This window comes from Arachis stenosperma, chromosome 5 (assembly GCF_014773155.1).
Source record: "Arachis stenosperma cultivar V10309 chromosome 5, arast.V10309.gnm1.PFL2, whole genome shotgun sequence".
Classification (NCBI taxonomy): domain Eukaryota; kingdom Viridiplantae; phylum Streptophyta; class Magnoliopsida; order Fabales; family Fabaceae; genus Arachis; species Arachis stenosperma.
Window position 1 is genome coordinate 128,855,817 of NC_080381.1, and position 19,581 is coordinate 128,875,397.

General features: G+C 35.0%; 1 protein-coding gene and 1 pseudogene across 1 annotated transcript; one reads left to right on the forward strand and one right to left on the reverse strand.

The window, feature by feature from the left end:
* Positions 1–374: 374 nt before the first annotated feature.
* Positions 375–566, reverse strand: LOC130984548 (small nucleolar RNA U3; annotated as a pseudogene).
* An 8,804-nt stretch (positions 567–9,370) lies between these two features.
* LOC130982121 (nematode resistance protein-like HSPRO2) lies at positions 9,371–11,040 on the forward strand. Its single transcript, XM_057905987.1, has one exon. It carries the CDS (start codon positions 9,469–9,471, stop codon positions 10,831–10,833), a length of 1,365 nt encoding a protein of 454 aa, XP_057761970.1. The 5' UTR covers positions 9,371–9,468; the 3' UTR covers positions 10,834–11,040.
* Positions 11,041–19,581: the final 8,541 nt, after the last annotated feature.

Consider the following 19,581-nt stretch of genomic DNA (forward strand, 5'->3'; position numbering starts at 1 on the left):
AAAAGTATTTTTGCCAATTTTTATATTATTTTTATCTTAGTGTATAAATATTAATTTTATTATAGAATTAATTAATAACATCTATTCAAATATCTAAATTAAAATAATATACAAAAATTATTTAAGTTGATGTCTATTTTAGTAATTTTGTATCTAAAAGTGATTTTAAATAGTGTAATCCAAACAACATTTATTTTACTATAATTCATTTTGATATAAATATTGCCAAACATAAATCACTTAATACAAACTTACTTTTCATCAAAATCAAGTTTGCAAAATTAATTTTATTCAAACTCCCGTTTGCAAACTGTAATCCAAACACACACTAAGTATTTAGAGAAAATAACTAATTAAATGGACAGGGAAAAAATATTTGAGTCACCGTGAGACCATCTCGACCACAAGGTTGTAGCGCGAACGATCCTCCACCGTTCAGATGGCATGCGCTTTGGAACAATTAATCACGCTCTGAACTCACGGTCATAGTTCAACCAAAGTCTTCTTAGAACTCAAGGATACAGATGTACGAGCCTATAGAACAGATCCTATTCAAGTAAGGTCGTGTTCTGTGTTTTGTGTTCTTTGTGTTTAGTTATAAAAACTGCTTTTGTTTTGTGAACCTAGCCCAGGTGAGACTAAGTTTACGTTTACGAAATTCAGAAAATCTTAAAATTTAAGAACGTGAAATCGATTATGATGGCTTTTTATGATGATAGTGTAGAAGGGGAAGACGAAAAAGAAAATGAAAATAATGATGATGATGATGATGATGGTGATGGTGATGATGATATGGGATTTCTGGATGGCATTGAAATTAAATTTGAAGGTATTTAATTACATAATCACCCACTTTGGGCTATAATTTAATTACCAATAATTTAACCATAGTTAACATAGCAACCAATTAAAAGATGACATATCACAGAGGGTAAATTACATGTTATTATAGGAAGGATAGGCTAAAATTTACCATATATATATAATGTTTTCAAATGGCCACTACGAGTCCCCTAAACATCTTCTCGAAAAATTAGTTTAATTTTTGGGTTTACCAAGAATCGAATTCTTGACCTTTCGGATCTAGCGCTTTAATACCATGTCATGATACCACTCATCCCAAAAATTTCAGCTGATAAGAAAATGTAACACTAATAATTATATCTCTAATACTCCATAAATCTCCATTGTACATATTGTATAAATATTTCATTGGGTTCTCATACTTTTCCTATTGAATATATGATAGTATGAGGTAACAGTTTTGTATTTTTGTTTTCTTTTTATGCCAAAGAAAGGTCTAATTAAAAAAAAAAAAACAAACAAAAATAGAAAGAAAAAGAAAAAGTCTAAAAATGTATTAATATCTCTAGAATTTGTCTATGAACGAAATGTTAGGTGAGAAGTTTTAACACCGAAACCTAAATTGATAAGCAACTCTATTAGTCATTATATCATGGGACATTTTGAATATTTAATCACTGGAGCAATGTAGATTCTATCTTCCAAAGCAAGTCTATGTAATATTTTAAACAAAATTTTATTACAAAACACAATTTTTTTAGAAAAAATAATAATAAAGAAGAACCGACTTCGGTTGCTCAACTTGGTAAAGGAAAGACCGCATGCTTTTGAATTCATGGACGACATTAGAAAAGTCATCAGTCCATAAAATGATTGTTATCCGATCCTAGGCCACACATATTATATTATTATGGATAGAAATAAAGAACCTTGTGTGATAACAACACATTAAAAAGAAATATAAAAAAAAAAGGACACAATCAACATGTTAAGTGTCCCAACATTTTGGGCACCATAGCATCCAATATCCATGGAAGTGGTGGTAATAGAGCAAGTGCATGCCGCTATCTTCTTTTTCCATTGATGTTCTTCTTTCCTTTAATCTTAATTTTTCTTTTTCGTGGTCTTTTCAAACCCAAATATTGGTAACGCAACTCCAATACATCCTACATCCAAGCGTAGGATTCTTACTTATCGTTCTAAATCCAACTCTAATATACATATCTATTCTTTTGCTTTCTAATATACATATCTACTATCATTGATTCATTATCTCTAAATATGCATGTCATTCTCCACTTAATGCCCTAATTTCGTATTGAGTAATATTAAGAATTAATACTTTTTGTTAATATTAATTAATATTTTATTTTTATATTATTAGAAATTTAAATTTATAGTTTAAGATTTAAAATTTAATATAAAAATATTTTTATTAATTAGTTAAATATTAATTAAAAATAATAGATTTTATTAATTATATAATATTATTCTTCTGCATCCTTCATCCATGCATTCTAATCATAGCCCACTAATAATTAAGGATCATATCATGCACATATCATCACTTATTGTTGCTCTTCTGATTTGTTTGGACACAAAAAGAAATATAGGTGTAATTTTGATATATCGAGAGAGTAAATTATTAAATACAAAAAAAATATATTTTATACAGTCGTTAATTATAGTTATTTTTTAGATGATTATTTATTCAAATAATATAAAAATTAGTTATTTTTGTTGATATAATATTATGTAATTTGATGTATATATAAACTTATTTTCAATCAAAATTAAATTAAAAAAGATCACATATCACTTATTAATTTGGGCGTCCTTGTTACACATAAATAATAATAATAATAATAATAATAATAATAATAATAATAATAATCACTCGTTTGGTTATAACCATTCGTTGGCATAAACCAAATATTATTTATACCAACCTTCCCACCGTTGACTCCCACATGTTATAAGTCAAACAAGTTTTCATCCCAATTTTGTGCATTTTATCAAATTTTGGCATTATCCATCTGATAACGAAAAAGAAATTATCAATCAATGTTCTAAATATACAAATATAACATCTTTGAATATAAACTACTTTTATTTGATTAAGAAAAAAAACTATTTTTTTGTTTATTTTTGTTTGCACTAGAAATTGAAAAAAAAAATTACCATAAAAAATTGTAATCGATGTCCTTGAAAGTATTGGTTAATGAACCTCTCATCGAAATTACATTAAAATTGAAGACAACAAATTTTTAAACAGGTAATAAATAGCTAAACTCTTAAAAAAAACAAAAACGAATAGCACTTGAATTTGACTTTTAAAAAGTGCTATTATCATTAAGTGGGAGATTAACGGTTAACTATTCTATTTTTTAAAATAAGAAATATTATTTATATATTAAAAAGTCAGTTATTAAAACCAATTATATAATATATATTATTTAATTTATTTTTAATATATATTTTATATTTTAATAAATATTTTATACTAATAATTAATTTTAGTGATTAATTTTAAAGTATATATAATAATATGATTACTCTAAAATAATAGGCGTAATATTTTGTGGAAGGATAAAAGAAAAAGAATTATATTATTACTGATCATCGTCCAATGTTGGCGGTGACTATTGCTACATTTACGTGACTTCACTGACTTGTGAGACCATAATAACTTGCGCCACAACCAAAGTTAAAGATAGACATTAGAGATGGAATGATATATATATATATATATATATATATATATATATATATATATACACTTTTTATGTATATTTTTTATTTAAATATTGAAAAATACTAATAAAATGAGAGAAAATAAAAGAACTATTTGTATATCACAAAACAAATATAAAAAATATAGAAAAAATGATACAAAAATGATTCTTTAGGCATTAAGCCATTAACTAACTCGATGGAAAATTTCTTTTTGTTACAGTACTTTTAGGGGTAACAAATTTATCCCTAGCGCCCAAAATAACCCAATGTCACCTGTGATTGAGAAGGATGACTGGAGGCACGTGGTTGCCACGCGATGTAAATGGCATTGAACTGGTTAGTGGTTACAGCCGCAGTAGGTGGTCAAAAAGCGTAGCAACTTGGATCATGGATTACAAACATGGAATGGGAATAGAGCAAAGTCCATTACCTATTCACAACGCCGGACAGGTTAAGACCTCTTTTATTTACCTTCTTTTCTCTATATTCTTTAATTATATTTATGTGTACCTTCTTTTCTTTGCCCTTTTTTTCTCTACTTTCTTTAATTATATTTGTGTGTACTTTCTTTTCTTTGTCTTCTTTAATTATATATCTCATATAAGTATATGTGTCCATTACCTATTCATAGATTCACAGGCTAAAATCTCTCTTTTTACTTTCTTTTCTCTATCTTCTTTAATTGTATTTGTATCTTTTTTCCTGTCTTCTTTAATTAGAGTATGTGTATCCATTACTTGTCTATTCATAAACGTCAAATAGATTAAAATCTCTTTTTCTTACATTCTATTCTTTATATATGTTTTTCAATTATATGTGTATTTTCTTTTTCTTATCTTCTTTAATTATATATGTGTATCTATTACTTATTTATAAATGTGGATCATACTAAAATAATAAAATCTTTTTTTAACATTTTTTTCTGTTTTTTTCAATTATGTGTACGCACTTTCATTACTTATTCACAAATGTCGAATATATTAAGATCTCTTTTTTATTTTTTATTTTATTTTATGTGTGAGACAAATCTTAGTATCAAAATATTCCGATAATTATAATAGATGACTATATAAATATAATTAAAATTAAATTTATATATTTTTATAATATTTTTTATTTTTTAAATTTAAAAATATTATTAAATAATAAAAATATTACTTTAATTTTAACAATATCTTTTAAGACATCATAATCACAATACTATAGACATCCTAACATATACAATATTATATATATAATTATATATAATTATATATATACAATTATAATTGTATATATATAATTGGACTTTTGGGTTTTTGAGTTTTTCATGGCTGTGCTCTTGCTACTAGCTTCTTGTAGGTGACTTAGTTAGTAAATTGTTATTAGATGCTATAATTTATTTGCAGTTTGAGGGTTTTTTTATGAACTTTGATCATTGAATACGAATGTGAAATTTCAATGATAAAATATAGAGTAAGTTATCTTGTGGAATTACAAATTTTTGAATTTTATTTTTATACGAATTATCAAATTTAAATGTTTAAAATTTTATTCTATATTTTTAATAATATTATTTATTTAATTAAATTGAATCGAAGAACACAATTTAACTACATTTAGACCATTAAACAATTAAATTGATCACTCAATCAGTTCGATGATAGATTCGATATTTAGGACGTCAGTAAAAATAAGAAACAACAAAGATGAAGCCTTCTCTTTTAAACTGATCATGGAGAAACCTTTGCGGAAAAAATGGACAGAAAATCCTATAAATCAAATTATTTAAAGTGTTTTTAGGAACGTAGTGGTGTCATTTTGTTCAGATGTTCAAGTACCGGGACAACGGACAAGGAATTAAAATTCGCTCAAATGGGTTAGAAAACTAATTTTGACTTTAGATTGTAAATAAATTGAACTAAATTTAAATAAGGATATCAAAAAATTATCCTTCCCCTGTCCACTTGGCAACTTTGCTTTCGGGGCATGGTCCTTAAATATTAAATAATAACACAATTTATTAACGTTGTTTAGACTAACGATGTCATGAATGGAAACTTTCTCTTATGGATATTTTTGCCGTCCCATAATGTCAATTGGGCAGGTTATGTTGTATTAGGAGGTGGTAAGGGATTAGGGTTTAGGAAGAATTATGGCATCCTGGGGAACTAGATTCCTCTTGTTTAAACATTGTTGTATTCAAGACCAAAAAAGAACGTTGTTGTATTCGTACAGCTATCCTTTTTTACTTATTTTTTTAATAACGTAGATGAAAGTGGTTAGATTCAACCTTTCAGTCGGCGGTGGAGCTTAGTTCAGACAAGGGGGGCTACGGCTCCCCCAAACTTTTTATAAAAAAATTAGTAATACTTTTTTAAAAGATAAAAAATAATTCAATTAGTTTAAATACTTTATTATGACTTAAAGTACTCAATAAATTTAATAAGAATACTCTTTCTACCTTTAAGTTTAAGTATAAAAAATTAGATATTTTTATTTATTTAATTTAATATTATTTTATATTTTACTATTTATTTAATTTAATTTTTTATATGATAAAAAATAATTGAATATTCAATAAGTATTAATATTATTGTATTTGTATAAATTGATAAAAAAATTCAATAAATATTATAAATTTTAATATTTGTTCTTCTAACTTCTTCTTTACATATTCTACAGGATATATATTCAAATTTTATTATAAAATAATAATGAAAAGTTAAAGAATTGATACATTTTTTAAGAGGAAGACTAATATTTAAGAAGGAGAACATATAATTTTTACAATATCAACACATGTAGATAGTTTTTCTACTTTAATGAATAATCGCGAAAAAAGTGAGATACAACTTTTAAAAGTTCAAAAAGTTACATCTGATAAGTTTGACCTTAATTTTTTGGAACGAGACCTTGAAAAACGGCTTTAAATTTGGCAATATCACCAAAACCAGAGAAATGAGATTAGACGAGCTTATCTTAAATGGAGTCTATATCAAAAGCATTTTGACAATTATCTTCTATGTGAGTATGTGACCCCCTAAAATTTTATTTCAAGTTCCGCCACTGCTATAAGTTTCATTAGAATGTAAAGTTATAGGGCTGGTGATTTTATATTAAAAAAGAATTTTAGAGATCAACCTTTTTATTAATATTAATTAATGTTTTAAATTAATACTTTATTTTTATATTATTGAGATTTAGGATAAAGGGTTTAGGATTTAGAATTTAATAAAAAAATATTTTTATTAAACAAATGTTGATCATATTAAAAATAATAAATTTTGTTAGTAATATAATATTATTCTTTTAATAACTTTATAATACACGATACACTTTAAATTATATAAAATATTGAATATAAGCTACTATGATTAATTATTTTATAATATAATGCAGTTGAACCCAGGCAACAGCTTAGTAATTAAATCTCATGCATCTCATCATGTAAGGAAAGAAACTACTACTACTACTCCTAAGAATTAACTAAAAATTAACTATTAATTAATTATTTATATCTAATAATAATAATAATAATAATAATAATAATAATAATAATAATAATAATAATAATAATAATAATAATAATAATCATCATCATCATAAACTTGGTAATTGATTTTAAGTATATATAGAAATTTTTGGGTATGTTTAAAACGAGCATAATAATTATGTGCTTCATGGATGCGCCACATTTATATAGACCATTAGATTTGATTAAATGAAAAATAAAGGCTAATATGAAAGAAGAGTATTGATGGACTCTAATAAATACAGAATATCCTAATATATAAATAAATGTTTTAAATAAAAATACTTTAATACACAATACTTTAAAGAATAATAAAATCTTTTATTCTTAAATAATTAAATATAAAACATATAAATACAAAAATATGAGTATTCTTTATTCAATAAGATTAATTATTATGCAAAAAAATATAAAATAATTAAAATTTTATTTTATATTACTTGATAAATAATTAGATTATTATTTTTAAAATTTATTAATTAATTAATTTTATTAAAAATATTATTATATAATATAATTTTTTCATCAAAATATTTTAAAAATATAATTTATTTAAAATATTATATATAATACATGAAAATATTAACCTTTTTATTTTTTTCATTTTTTAAAAAAACAGAATAAATAATATAATTTTAAAAATATGTCTATCTTATTACATATTTACTTATATGTAAGACCTAAACTAATCAAGTTTACGTTATTAAATATATATATATATATATATATATATATATATATATATGATCGAGTTAGAGAATAAAAAATTTAATTAAAATAATAAAAAATATTTGAAAATAATAAAATAAAAAATGATCTTATTATAAATATATAATTTTAAATATTATATATATGAAACTTTAAATGGTAATTTTAATAAATAAAAAATATTTATTTTTTTGTATTTATATGTTTTATATTTTTAATTAAGTAAGTTTGATTAGTTTAGGTCTTATTAATATAAGTAAATATATAATGTGATAGACATGTATTTAAAATTATATTAATTTTATTCCATTTTTTTAAAAAAATAATAAAAAAATAAAAAAGTTAATATTTTCATGTATTATATATAATATTTTAAATAAATTATATTTTTGAAATATTTTGATGAAAAATTATTTTATATAATAATTTTTTTAACAAAATTAGTTAATTAATAAATTTTTGAATATAATAATCTAATTATTTTTCAAGTAATATAAAAGAAAATTTTAATTATTTTATATTTTTATGTTACAGTTTAAAATTTTATTTTAATATGATATTTTAATATTATAAAAATTTATTGTATAATAATTAATTTTATTGAATAAAAAATATTTATATTTTTGTATTTATATATTTTATATTTAAGTATTTAAGAATAAAAAATTTTGTTGCCATTTAATGTATTGCATATTAAAATATTATCATTTAAAACATTTATTTATGTATTAGGATATTCTTTATTTATTAGAGTCCATTAATAATACTCTTCTTTTATATTAGTCTTTGATTTTTATCTAATTAAATTTAATAATCTATATAAATGTGACTCATCCAATAAACACATAATTATTGTACTCATTTTAGACATATCCGAAAATTTTATAAAAATAGTGAGTAAGCTGCATTTGGATTTTGGATACATCTTAGCGTAGGAGAAGAAATCATTTATTTATGCTATTAATGTACGTACATGGAAGGAATAATAATAAATGGTGGAATTGGATAAAGAGATATTTGAGTGGGGGATTCAAATCTCCGAATGGAGAAGCATGGCTTACGGAAAGAGAAGCATGGAGCCAACAACCCAACCATGGTGGCATATTAATGTAACATGGCTAAGAGTGATTGGCCACGAGGCTAAGGCGTGGGTTGAAACTTGAAAGTCCTAACGCGTAGCACCTAAGAAACTACTACTACTACTACTAAGAAGGTCCAATTTCAACGACTCCACTATTGAAATTTTTAGATTCTAAACAAAGATAACACACTTCCTCTTCAACTTCCTTTTCTTGTCTTTTTATGTTGTGGATAAGCTCCATCATGTATTCTCATATTCCACCATATTCCCTCCGTCACATATTTTAATCAGAATTTATCTATTTATTTATGAAGTGTATGTAATTTAATTCCTCATTTTGCGTAATGAAATTTAAAATGATATTCTATTGCATAGCGCCGCGACTTTCAAATTCCTCGTTCGTGTAGTGTTCCCTTTGCCCCCATTCCCCCCAGTCCACACGTCTTTCCTTTCGTTTCCATCTCTATTCAAATTTCCTGTTTCCACAATCTCTCTCCTCTTATCCATCCATATAAATACTCATTCATCTACCTTCTTATTAGTATCTCAAATTCTAGCATTACCGAAATCAATAACATTTTCTAAGTGTACCACTTTTATATTTTTCATCAATCATAATCCCAAAATGGTTGATTTAGAGTGGAAATCAAAGATGGTAAGGTCCAACATCAACATGCACCATCCCAAGTCCCCAAAACTCACCGTTTCAGACAAATCCGTACTTCAACCAAACTTACCCGCTTTGCAGCTACATCTTACACCAAACGACTTCAAAACAGCGTCGTTTTCCCTTTGTGAAGCTTACGACAACTACCTCAGCCTCCCTCAGCTACGAACACTCTGGGCCTCAAACAACTTCCCTAACTGGGCCCACGAACCCATCATCAAGCCCGCCCTCCACGCCCTCGAGATCACCTTCCGATTCATCTCAACCGTTTTCTCAGACCCAAGGCCGTATGCCAACAAACGCGAGTGGGGCCGCAGGCTCGAGTCCCTCGCCAAGGCCCAGGTACAGCTCATCGCAACGCTCTTGAAGGACCAGGAAGAAAGCCCTGAGACACGTGGCGAAGTTCCGGTTAGTGACATCAGCAGTAGCGGTTACAGAAGCTACAGCGAGGCTAGCTTGCTTCCAAGGCTCGCCACGTGGCACAGATCCAGGGATGTGGCTCAGAGAATCCTCGCCACCGTGGAAGCCGAGATGACGAGGTGTCCGTACACTATAGGCTTGGGCGAACCAAACCTCGCCGGAAAACCGATCCTCCGTTACGACGCCATTTGCAGGCCAAACGAGCTTCATTCTCTCGAAACGACGCCGTTTGATCACGTGGATAACTTCGAGAACTTGAATCTACGCGCGACGCACCAGATTGTGGAGTCCTGGTCATGCGCCGCGCACGTGCTGCTCGAGAGTGTTGCGGAGTCGGTGGAAGGAAGAAGGTTCGAGAAGGCCGCGAGGGAGTGCTACGCAGTGGAGCGGATCTGGAAGCTTCTAACGGAGATCGAGGACCTTCACTTATTGATGGATCCAAACGATTTGATGAAGCTGAAGAAGCAGATCGAGATTCGGTGTTTCGGCGATACGGCGGCATTTTGCTTCCGGTCGAAGGAGCTAGTGGAGGTGACGAAGATGTGTAGGGAGATGAAGAGGATGGTGCCGGAGATATTGGAGGTGGAGGTTGATCCGAAGGGAGGGCCGGAAATAGTGGAGGCCGCGATGAGGGTTTATGCAGAAAAAAAGGAGAGTGTGGTGGAGGTATTGCAAGCGATGCAGGGAATAGAGGCGGCGATGAAGAGATTCTTCTTCGGTTACAAGCAGGTTGTGGCGGCAGTGATGGGAAGTGCGGAGGCTGGTGGGAACCGAATTGGTTCCGGCGACTCGCTGAGTCAGATATTCCTGGAGCCAACGTATTTTCCGAGCCTCGATGCAGCAAAGACGTTCCTGGGGTATTATTGGGACACGAAAATGCCCTTGCTTGACACTGACATTTGAATGGCACTGTCATTGTCTTGATGCTTGATACCATGATACCCAATAATAAGGAATTAAGGAGGGAAAAGAAAAGAGGGAAAGGTGTCAGAAGCTAGAAATTAAGAAAGAAATTGTAGTTCCTTTATATATGAACTAATTTCTCATTGTAAAATGGTTCTTGTAACAACCATTTCCTGTAAAATATTTAACAATTTTTTGGATTATTTACATTCACATGGATCTTTTCAGTAATTTTTCCTTTTTAGTTTCAAATCCTGTAATATTTTTATTTATTTTTTCTATTTAAAAAAAAAAACTTAACTCACAAGTAAACCGTTAAACTAAGAAAAAAAAAGTTGAATTATTAGAACAAGCACAAAGCCGAACGGGATGAAATTTTTTCATGAGTTTTGTTGTTTTGAATGAAATAAATTTTGGATATAGAACGAGTAGTTAAACGGATTTTGTCCGGTTACAGGTTAAAAAGTACTTAACTAATAAATATTATCATTTTTAATCCATATTTAATAAGTAATTATTTATATTTATATTTGTTAAGAATTTTATAATAAAAATATATAATTTATACTTATATTTATTATTATTTTACATATATAAATTAATAAAATTTATTTATTAAAAAAAATTTAATATTTATATTAATTAAATAATAATAAAAAATATTAAAAATTATTGACCCAAAATATTTTTATAGATTAGCAAACTCTAGTTCCATATATATAATGCCACTTTGTTTTCTTATTTTTATTTCTCCTCAATCTGAGGGAAATCGATGAAATGTGAATAACGAATTCGTCTCCATAAAATTATTATATTTTCTTGTATATTATCCAAATATTAGTGAAACAATTATACAAGATTATATCTTCCAAAGAAAAAATTGTTATACTTTCTGTTCATACCCTGGCCCAATGATAAAGGCCCAGGTCCAAATAAAATGCCTAATCTGAAGGATTAAGCCTAGCTAAGTACCGACCTCCACGTAAGAAGTCGGTATCAACCATGACTTGGTCTGAAGAAGTCGGATGTGAGGTTAGCTGGTGGATAAACACTCATTCAAATGTGTAACCGCCCCTAAAATCTCTCTAACCACTTCATAAAGCCATATCTTAACCTCCCCAAGATAATGGGGACGGTTAGCACCCTAAAGATACGGCACTACTCCAACGGTGGTTATTGGCTCACCACTATAAATACACTGACACCCCTCAGGTATCTCTAAGCCCAATACTCTCTAGACCTGCTCACACTCTTGCTAACTTAGGCATCGGAGTGTCTTTGCAGGTACCACCCCCATTCGTTCACGCGCGCAAGTCGGACGGAGCCTCCCGAGTTGCAGATCCATCTGGAGTCCTCCTCCTTCATACACTTGGGCCGCTCAACGCCACCATCTCATTTATCTCCGGTTACCCACCGTAACATTGGCGCCGTTGCCGGGGACCCGAGAGATCATCCATTGATGGCGGACAGATCCCACGAAGAAGGCCATGCGGAAACAGATTCTAAACAAGAGAATCTAGGCATAGGTAATAACGATGAAGACCTGGCCCTACACCAGGAAGATAACAATCAACACAGAGAGGGTACCTCCGGAGTGAAGAATCCGAAGGTAAATTCCTCAGATGGGCGTGAATCAGAAAAAGGCGGACCATCCCATGTAGCTGAATTAATGGGATTGGTCCACAGCCGCCTAGAACAATTGGAGCAAGAGCGGGAGAAGTAGAAGGAAACTGAAAAGTACCTCAAAGAGGAGATGGAACGGCGAAAAGAGTTAGAAAGAAAACTCTTACAGCTAGAATCCTCCCTCAAGAGTCACAACTCCCGCGACGAACAAGAAGACCAACTCTCGGGTGGAGAAGATCCTTTCAGCGAGGACATAATGAGGGCAAAAGTTCCGAGGAACTTCAAAAGCCCTGATATGGACCTCTATGATGGAACCACAGATCCTAAGCATCACCTAAGTAACTTTAAAAGTCGGATGTATCTAGCTGATGCCTCCGACGCTACGAGATGCAAAGCTTTCCCGACCACTTTATCGAAAGCAGCGATGAAGTGGTTCGATAGCCTCCCCCCGAGATCAATCACTAGCTTTGAAGACCTCTCAAAGAAGTTTTTGATGAGGTTCTCAATTCAGAAAGATAAAGTGAAACATGCACCGAGCCTCCTGGGAATAAAACAGGAGGTCGGAGAGTCTTTACGAGCCTATATGGAAAGGTTCAATAAGGCATGTTTGGAGATCCAAGATCTGCCCATAGAGGCAGTCATAATGGGGCTAGTCAATGGGCTCAGAGAAGGTCCCTTCTCACAGTCCATATCTAAAAGGCACCCCATTTCTCTAAGTGATGTACAAGAAAGGGCCGAAAAGTACATCAACATGGAAGAGAATGCGAAATTAAGAGACCTGAGTTGGCGACCTGGACCCCCTCCCTCATCCAAGGAGAGGGAAAGGGAAGTCAAGAAGAAGGAAGAACTCGGTCTCGAGAGGCCCAGAAAATATCACTCTTATACTCCTCTCAAAACTTCTATAGTGGATGTATACAGAGAGATTTGCCACACTGAAAGGCTGCCACCCCCTAGACCTATTAAAAACAAAAAAGGGGGAAGCCGCAGCGACTACTGCGAGTACCATAAAATATATGGTCACTCCACCAACGATTGTTACGACCTCAAAAATGTGATAGAAAAGCTGGCTAGAGAAGGTCGGCTTGATAGATATCTCATGGAAAGGACGGACACTCACGGGAAAAGAAAGCGAGATGATATGGATAGGAGAGATCCACCACCGCAGACTCCAGAGAGACATATTCATATGATCTCGGGAGGATTTGCGGGAGGGGGCCTCACTAAATCCTCTCGCAAAAGACATCTCAAAAGAGTCTATCAAATCGAGGAAGAGACACCCGACTTCCCTACTATCTCGTTCACAAAAGAAGATGGGCAAGGGATAATCCCCGGGCATGATGATCCCGTGGTGATAACTATGATCCTAGCCAATGCCCATCTCCACAGAACCCTAGTAGACCAAGGAAGCTCGGCGGACATCCTTTTCAAACCCGCCTTCGACAAGCTAGGGCTAGATGAAAAAGAGTTGAGAGCCTACCCCGACACCCTATATGGATTAGGGGATACGCCAATAAAACCACTGGGATTCTTACCCCTTCACACCACTTTTGGGAAAGGGGAAAAATCAAGGACTCTGAGCATAGACTTCATAGTCATCGATGAAGGGTCAGCCTACAACGCCTTAATCGGCAGGACTACCCTTAATCGCCTTGGAGCAGTGGTATCTACTCCCCACCTTTGCATGAAATTCCCAACACCAGGAGGAATAGCAACGGTGAAGGGAGACCAAAAATTGGCAAGAAAATGCTACAATGAAAGCCTAAACCTGAGAGGAAAGGGCAAAGAAGTCCACACCATAGAGCTCGGCGGCACAAGGGCCAGAGAAGAGCTGCGACCACAACCGGGAGGAAAAACAGAGGAGATACAAGTCGGAGAGGAGGAAGGAAAAAACACTTACATTGGAGCCAACCTAGGGGAAACCCTAAAACAAAGGTTGGGCGAACTCCTGAGAGTTAATTCTGACCTCTTCGCATGGAAGGCCTCCGACATGCCCGGGATTGATCCCGAGCTCATGTCCCACAAGTTCTCGGTTTACCCAGGATCCCGACCTGTACAACAAAGAAGACGCAAGCTCGGCCCGGAACGAGCCCTAATAGTGGAAGAACAAGTACAGGCCCTCTTGGAAGCCGGCTTTATTAGAGAGGTCAAATATCCAACATGGCTAGCCAATGTAGTGCTAGTCAATAAACAGAATGGTAAATGGAGAATGTGCGTCGACTATACCGACTTGAATAAGGCATGTCCCAAGGACCCTTATCCCCTACCGAGTATTGATGCCCTGATGGATTCCAGCTCGGGGTATCAATACTTATCATTCATGGACGCCTACTCGGGATATAACCAAATCCCGATGTATGAACTCGACCAGGAGAAAACATCTTTCATCACGCCGAGAGCCAATTATTGCTACGTGGTCATGCCATTCGGACTAAAGAATGCAGGAGCCACGTATCAAAGATTGATGAATAAAGTGTTTTCTCCCCACCTAGGGAGCTTGATGGAAGTATATGTCGACGACATGCTAGTAAAAACCAAACAAGAAGTCGACCTCTTATCCGATCTCTCACGAGTCTTCAACACTATAAGGTCGCACGGGATGAGGCTAAATCCCGCAAAGTGCGCCTTCGCGGTCGAGGCAGGGAAATTTCTAGGGTTCATGCTAACACAAAGGGGAATTGAGGCCAATCCCGATAAATGCAGAGCCGTCTTAGAAATGGAAAGCCCGACATGTTTGAGAGAGGTTCAACAGCTCAATGGTCGACTTGCAGCCCTCTCCAGATTTTTGGCAGGCTCGGCACTAAAATCCCTTCCACTATTTTCCTTATTAAGGAAGGGATGCCAATTCGAGTGGACTCCGGAATGTGAGGAGGCGTTCCAAGAGTTCAAAAAGTTCTTAAGCCAACCTCCTATCTTGACCCGACCAATACCGGGAAAAGATCTCGTCCTATACCTATCCGTAGCAAACAGGGCTGTCTCGTCAGCCCTGATAAGAGAAGACGAGGTCGGACAACACCCGGTCTATTTCATCAGTAAGGTCCTACAAGGCCCTGAACTAAGGTACCACAAACTAGAGAAGTTTGCCTACTCCTTAGTGATAGCCTCACGAAGGTTACGACCTTACTTTCAGGCTCATACAATAAGAGTCCGTACAAACCAACCCATGAAGCAAATCCTCCAAAAGACGGATGTTGCAGGAAGAATGGTTCAGTGGGCGATAGAGCTCTCCGAGTTTGATTTGAGATATGAAACTCGGACAGCAATTAAAGCCCAATGCCTCGCCGACTTCGTTGCAGAATATGCAGGAGAACAAGAGGAAAAGCCGACTACATGGGAACTCTATGTAGACGGATCCTCCAACAAAACAGGGAGCGGCGCAGGCATAATACTGGTAGATGAAAAAGGAACCCAGATAGAGGTCTCCTTAAAATTTGAATTTCCAGCTTCAAACAATCAGGCAGAATATGAAGCCTTGATTGCCGGATTAAAGTTAGCAGAGGAAGTTGGTGCTACAAAGGTGACGATCTACAGCGACTCACAGGTGGTGACCTCCCAAATAAGCGGAGAATATCAGGCAAAAGACCCTAATATGAAGAGGTACTTGGAAAAAACCCTGGAGCATCTCGGACGCTTCGCAGAAACCGAGGTCAAACACATAACTCGGGATCTAAATAGCAGAGCGGATGCCCTATCCAAGTTAGCAAGTACCAAACCAGGAGGAAACAACAGAATCCTGATTCAAGAAACCCTTCAAGAACCCTCGGTAGCAAAAACAGAAGATAAACAAGCGACACTTGAGGTAGTCGGTTTAAACCTCGGATGGATGAATCCCTTAGTCGAATACCTGAAATTCGACATCCTCCCTAAAGAGGAAAAAGAAGCTAAAAAGATCCGAAGGGAAGCACAACATTATACTTTGGTGAGAAATGTCCTTTACAGAAGAGGGATATCAACGCCATTACTAAAGTGCGTACCGACCTCAAGAACCGCCGAGGTGGTTGAGGAGGTACATAGTGGGATCTGCGGAAACCATCTAGGAGCAAGGTCACTCGCCAGGAAAGTAATCCGAGCAGGATTCTACTGGCCGACCTTGCAGAAAGATGCCATAGACTTTGTGAAAAAGTGCCAACCATGTCAGATGCATGCAAATTTCCACGTAGCTCCACCAGAAGAGCTCATCAGTATCACTTCTCCCTGGCCCTTTGCAAAATGGGGAATGGATTTGTTAGGTCCTTTTCCCCAAGCACCAGGACAAGTCAAATACTTGATCGTGGGAATAGATTACTTCACAAAGTGAATAGAAGCCGAACCACTAGCCACCATCACCGCTCAAAGGAGTCGCAGGTTCCTCTACAAAAATATCATCACAAGGTATGGAATACCTTATTCCATCACTACAGACAATGGAACTCAATTTACCGATGCCACCTTCAGAAGTCTAGTAGCCAGTATGAAAATCAAGCACCAATTCACCTCGGTGGAGCACCCACAAGCCAATGGGCAAGCCAAGGCAGCTAACAAGGTCATACTGGCAGGACTAAAGAAAAGACTACAGGAAGCAAAGGGAGCTTGGGCTGAAGAGCTCCCTCAGGTGCTGTGGGCCTATAGGACAACTCCCCAATCCACCACAGGAGAAACACCCTTCAGATTAGTCTATGGCGTAGAAGCCATGATTCCAATAGAAATCAATGAGCAAAGCCCAAGGGTAATTCTCCATGACGAGGTCGGAAACATACAGGGGCATAAAGAGGAGCTCGACTTGCTCCCCGAAGTCCGAGAAGGTGCCCAAATAAAAGAAGCGGCATTGAAACAAAGGATGACTGCCAGGTACAACAAGAAAGTCATTCGAAGAACATTTGCCCTAGACGACTTGGTCCTAATCAGAAACGACATTGGAGTCAACAAATCAGGAGAAGGAAAGCTCGCCGCAAATTGGAAGGGGCCATACAAAATCAAGGAAGTGTTAGGGAAAGGTTATTATAAAGTAACCGACCTGAATGGCACTGAGCTACCAAGGTCGTGGCATGCTTGTAATATGAAAAGGTACTACAGTTAAAAGCGAACTCTACTCCCTGATGTACTCTTTTCCCAACTTCATGATTTTTTCCCAAAAAAGGGTTTTTTCTGGAGAAGGGTTTTTAACGAGGCATCATAGTAGAGACTAAGGGAATAGGCTATCAAAACCCTTAGTAGCAAAAGAAGGTACCTCCCCAATCAATAAAGATCTTTTTCATTCATAATATCTCTTATAGTATCCTCCCTTATTTTTCTAAGTCTTTCTACGAAACGCGCCGACTTAAGCTCGACAAAACGTGAAAATCCCATGAACCGACCTAGATGGTCGTCAGGATAAAACGACGAGGTACAAGTCGGTGTAAAGAGGTTATGTGAGTCGATCGTAAAAACTCGGATACCAAACCGACTCACAAGTCGGAACGAGACCCCGAGTAGGAAAACTTGGAAACACTTCGATCCGTAGATCGGAGTATAAAACTGAGTAGAAGAAAAACGCATCGCAAAAATAACCTAAGTCATGAAAACTCATCAAAAAGCAAAGTTGAGTACAAAGGAATAACAAAAAGAGATAGGAAAACCTAAGAAAAAGTTTAAAGGACGACCCGAAAAGTCCTTAAACGAAAAACGAGCAATCCAAAAAGAAAGGTTTTCAAGAAAAAGCTAAGGGGAATTCAGGAAAATCAGAAAAGCATACACGCACAAGGTAACTTAAAACCCCTATCCAAAAAAGGAGCATTCACTTTTGTTTAAAAGCCCTTATCCAAAAAAAAAAAAAGGGGGCACAGAGCAGAATATTTTGTTTACGGCCTTAAAAGGCCAAAAGGAAATTGTTCACACAACCAACAACAATGAATAAGTTTAAAAAAGGGGGGACTCACAGGCCGAGCCCCCATATAGCCATAAAAAACAAAGTTATCTTTTCAAGGGAGTAGAGGAATCACCACCGCCAGACTCAGGAGGAGCGCCACCAGGACCAGGAGAGGGAGCTGAAGAGGAAGTCGGATGAACGGCTAAGGAACTCGGAGCATCTCGGGAATGAGGAAGAGACTCAATAATCCTCTGCCCCCGAGTCTTCAAATCTGACTCGGAAACAACCTCGGGGGCAGGAGGATAGACGATGGCGCCATCAATAACCACCTTGTCAGGATGTAGAGGAGAAAGGTCCAAGTCGGGAGCAATAACTCTGACTTGTTCCAGGAAAATTCTCCAAGACTCCTCAGCGCCCTCAGCGATAGAGTCCTCCAACTCGGCGTATGCGTTCCGAGAATTCAGCAAGTCCTTCCTCACAGCCACAATATCTTGAAATAAACTGTGGTAGCTGTCTTGTGCTGTCTTCCTCAAATTTGCCTCCAAAGTGCATTGAGCCCGCAGCTTACCCTCCTCCTCCTTAAGGTGATCCCTCTCTTTCTTCAACTTATCCCTCTCCTCCTTCAACTCCTTCTCATGTTTTTCATAAATAAGAAGCCTCCCCTCCAACTCCTCAACCTTCGAGGATGCCCCCAAAGAGCTGAGGGGAGTCTTCTAAAAAATGTCCAAAAGTTTGCCACAAACACCCGCTGCCCTAAAACTCTCCTCGGCCATGGTGGTGAGGTGGTTTCGAACAGAAACATCATCCATACTTATAAAAGGATAGATGTTCTTTCGGACGAATGCCAGAGCATCCGCCTTAACCCCACCATCAAAAGAAGAAGAGCCAGACTCTGAAGTCTTACGCTTCTTCTTCTCTGGCTCAGAAAGAAGTTGGGCAGAAGGGAGTGGCCGAGATGAAATCGAAGAAGAAAGTATAATGGGTTGAGAGGGAGTGCCAGTATTTTTAGGAGGAGGAGGAGGAGGAGGAGAGGTGATCACCCTGGCACCACCCGACCTAGTCCGGGACTTCGCCTTAGCCTCCTGGACCCTTTGGTAAGCCTCCTGAGCATTCCTCTTTGCCATATCTACAAGAAAACAACTAACAAAAGTTACAAGTCAAGTCGGTAGAAACAACTCGGAAATAAGGAATGCATGCGCTACCTAGCTGAGACTGAACAAAAGTTGGCGTTCCCTGGAGGATTTTCCTAGTATCCAAGTATGGGGACCTCCCCCACGCTTCTCGGAAAAACCCCACAATAGCCG

Excerpts from the sequence above, each read along its gene's own strand:
- LOC130982121 (XM_057905987.1), top strand. The coding sequence starts at position 9,469 with ATGGTTGATTTAGAGTGGAAATCAAAGATGGTAAGGTCCAACATCAAC.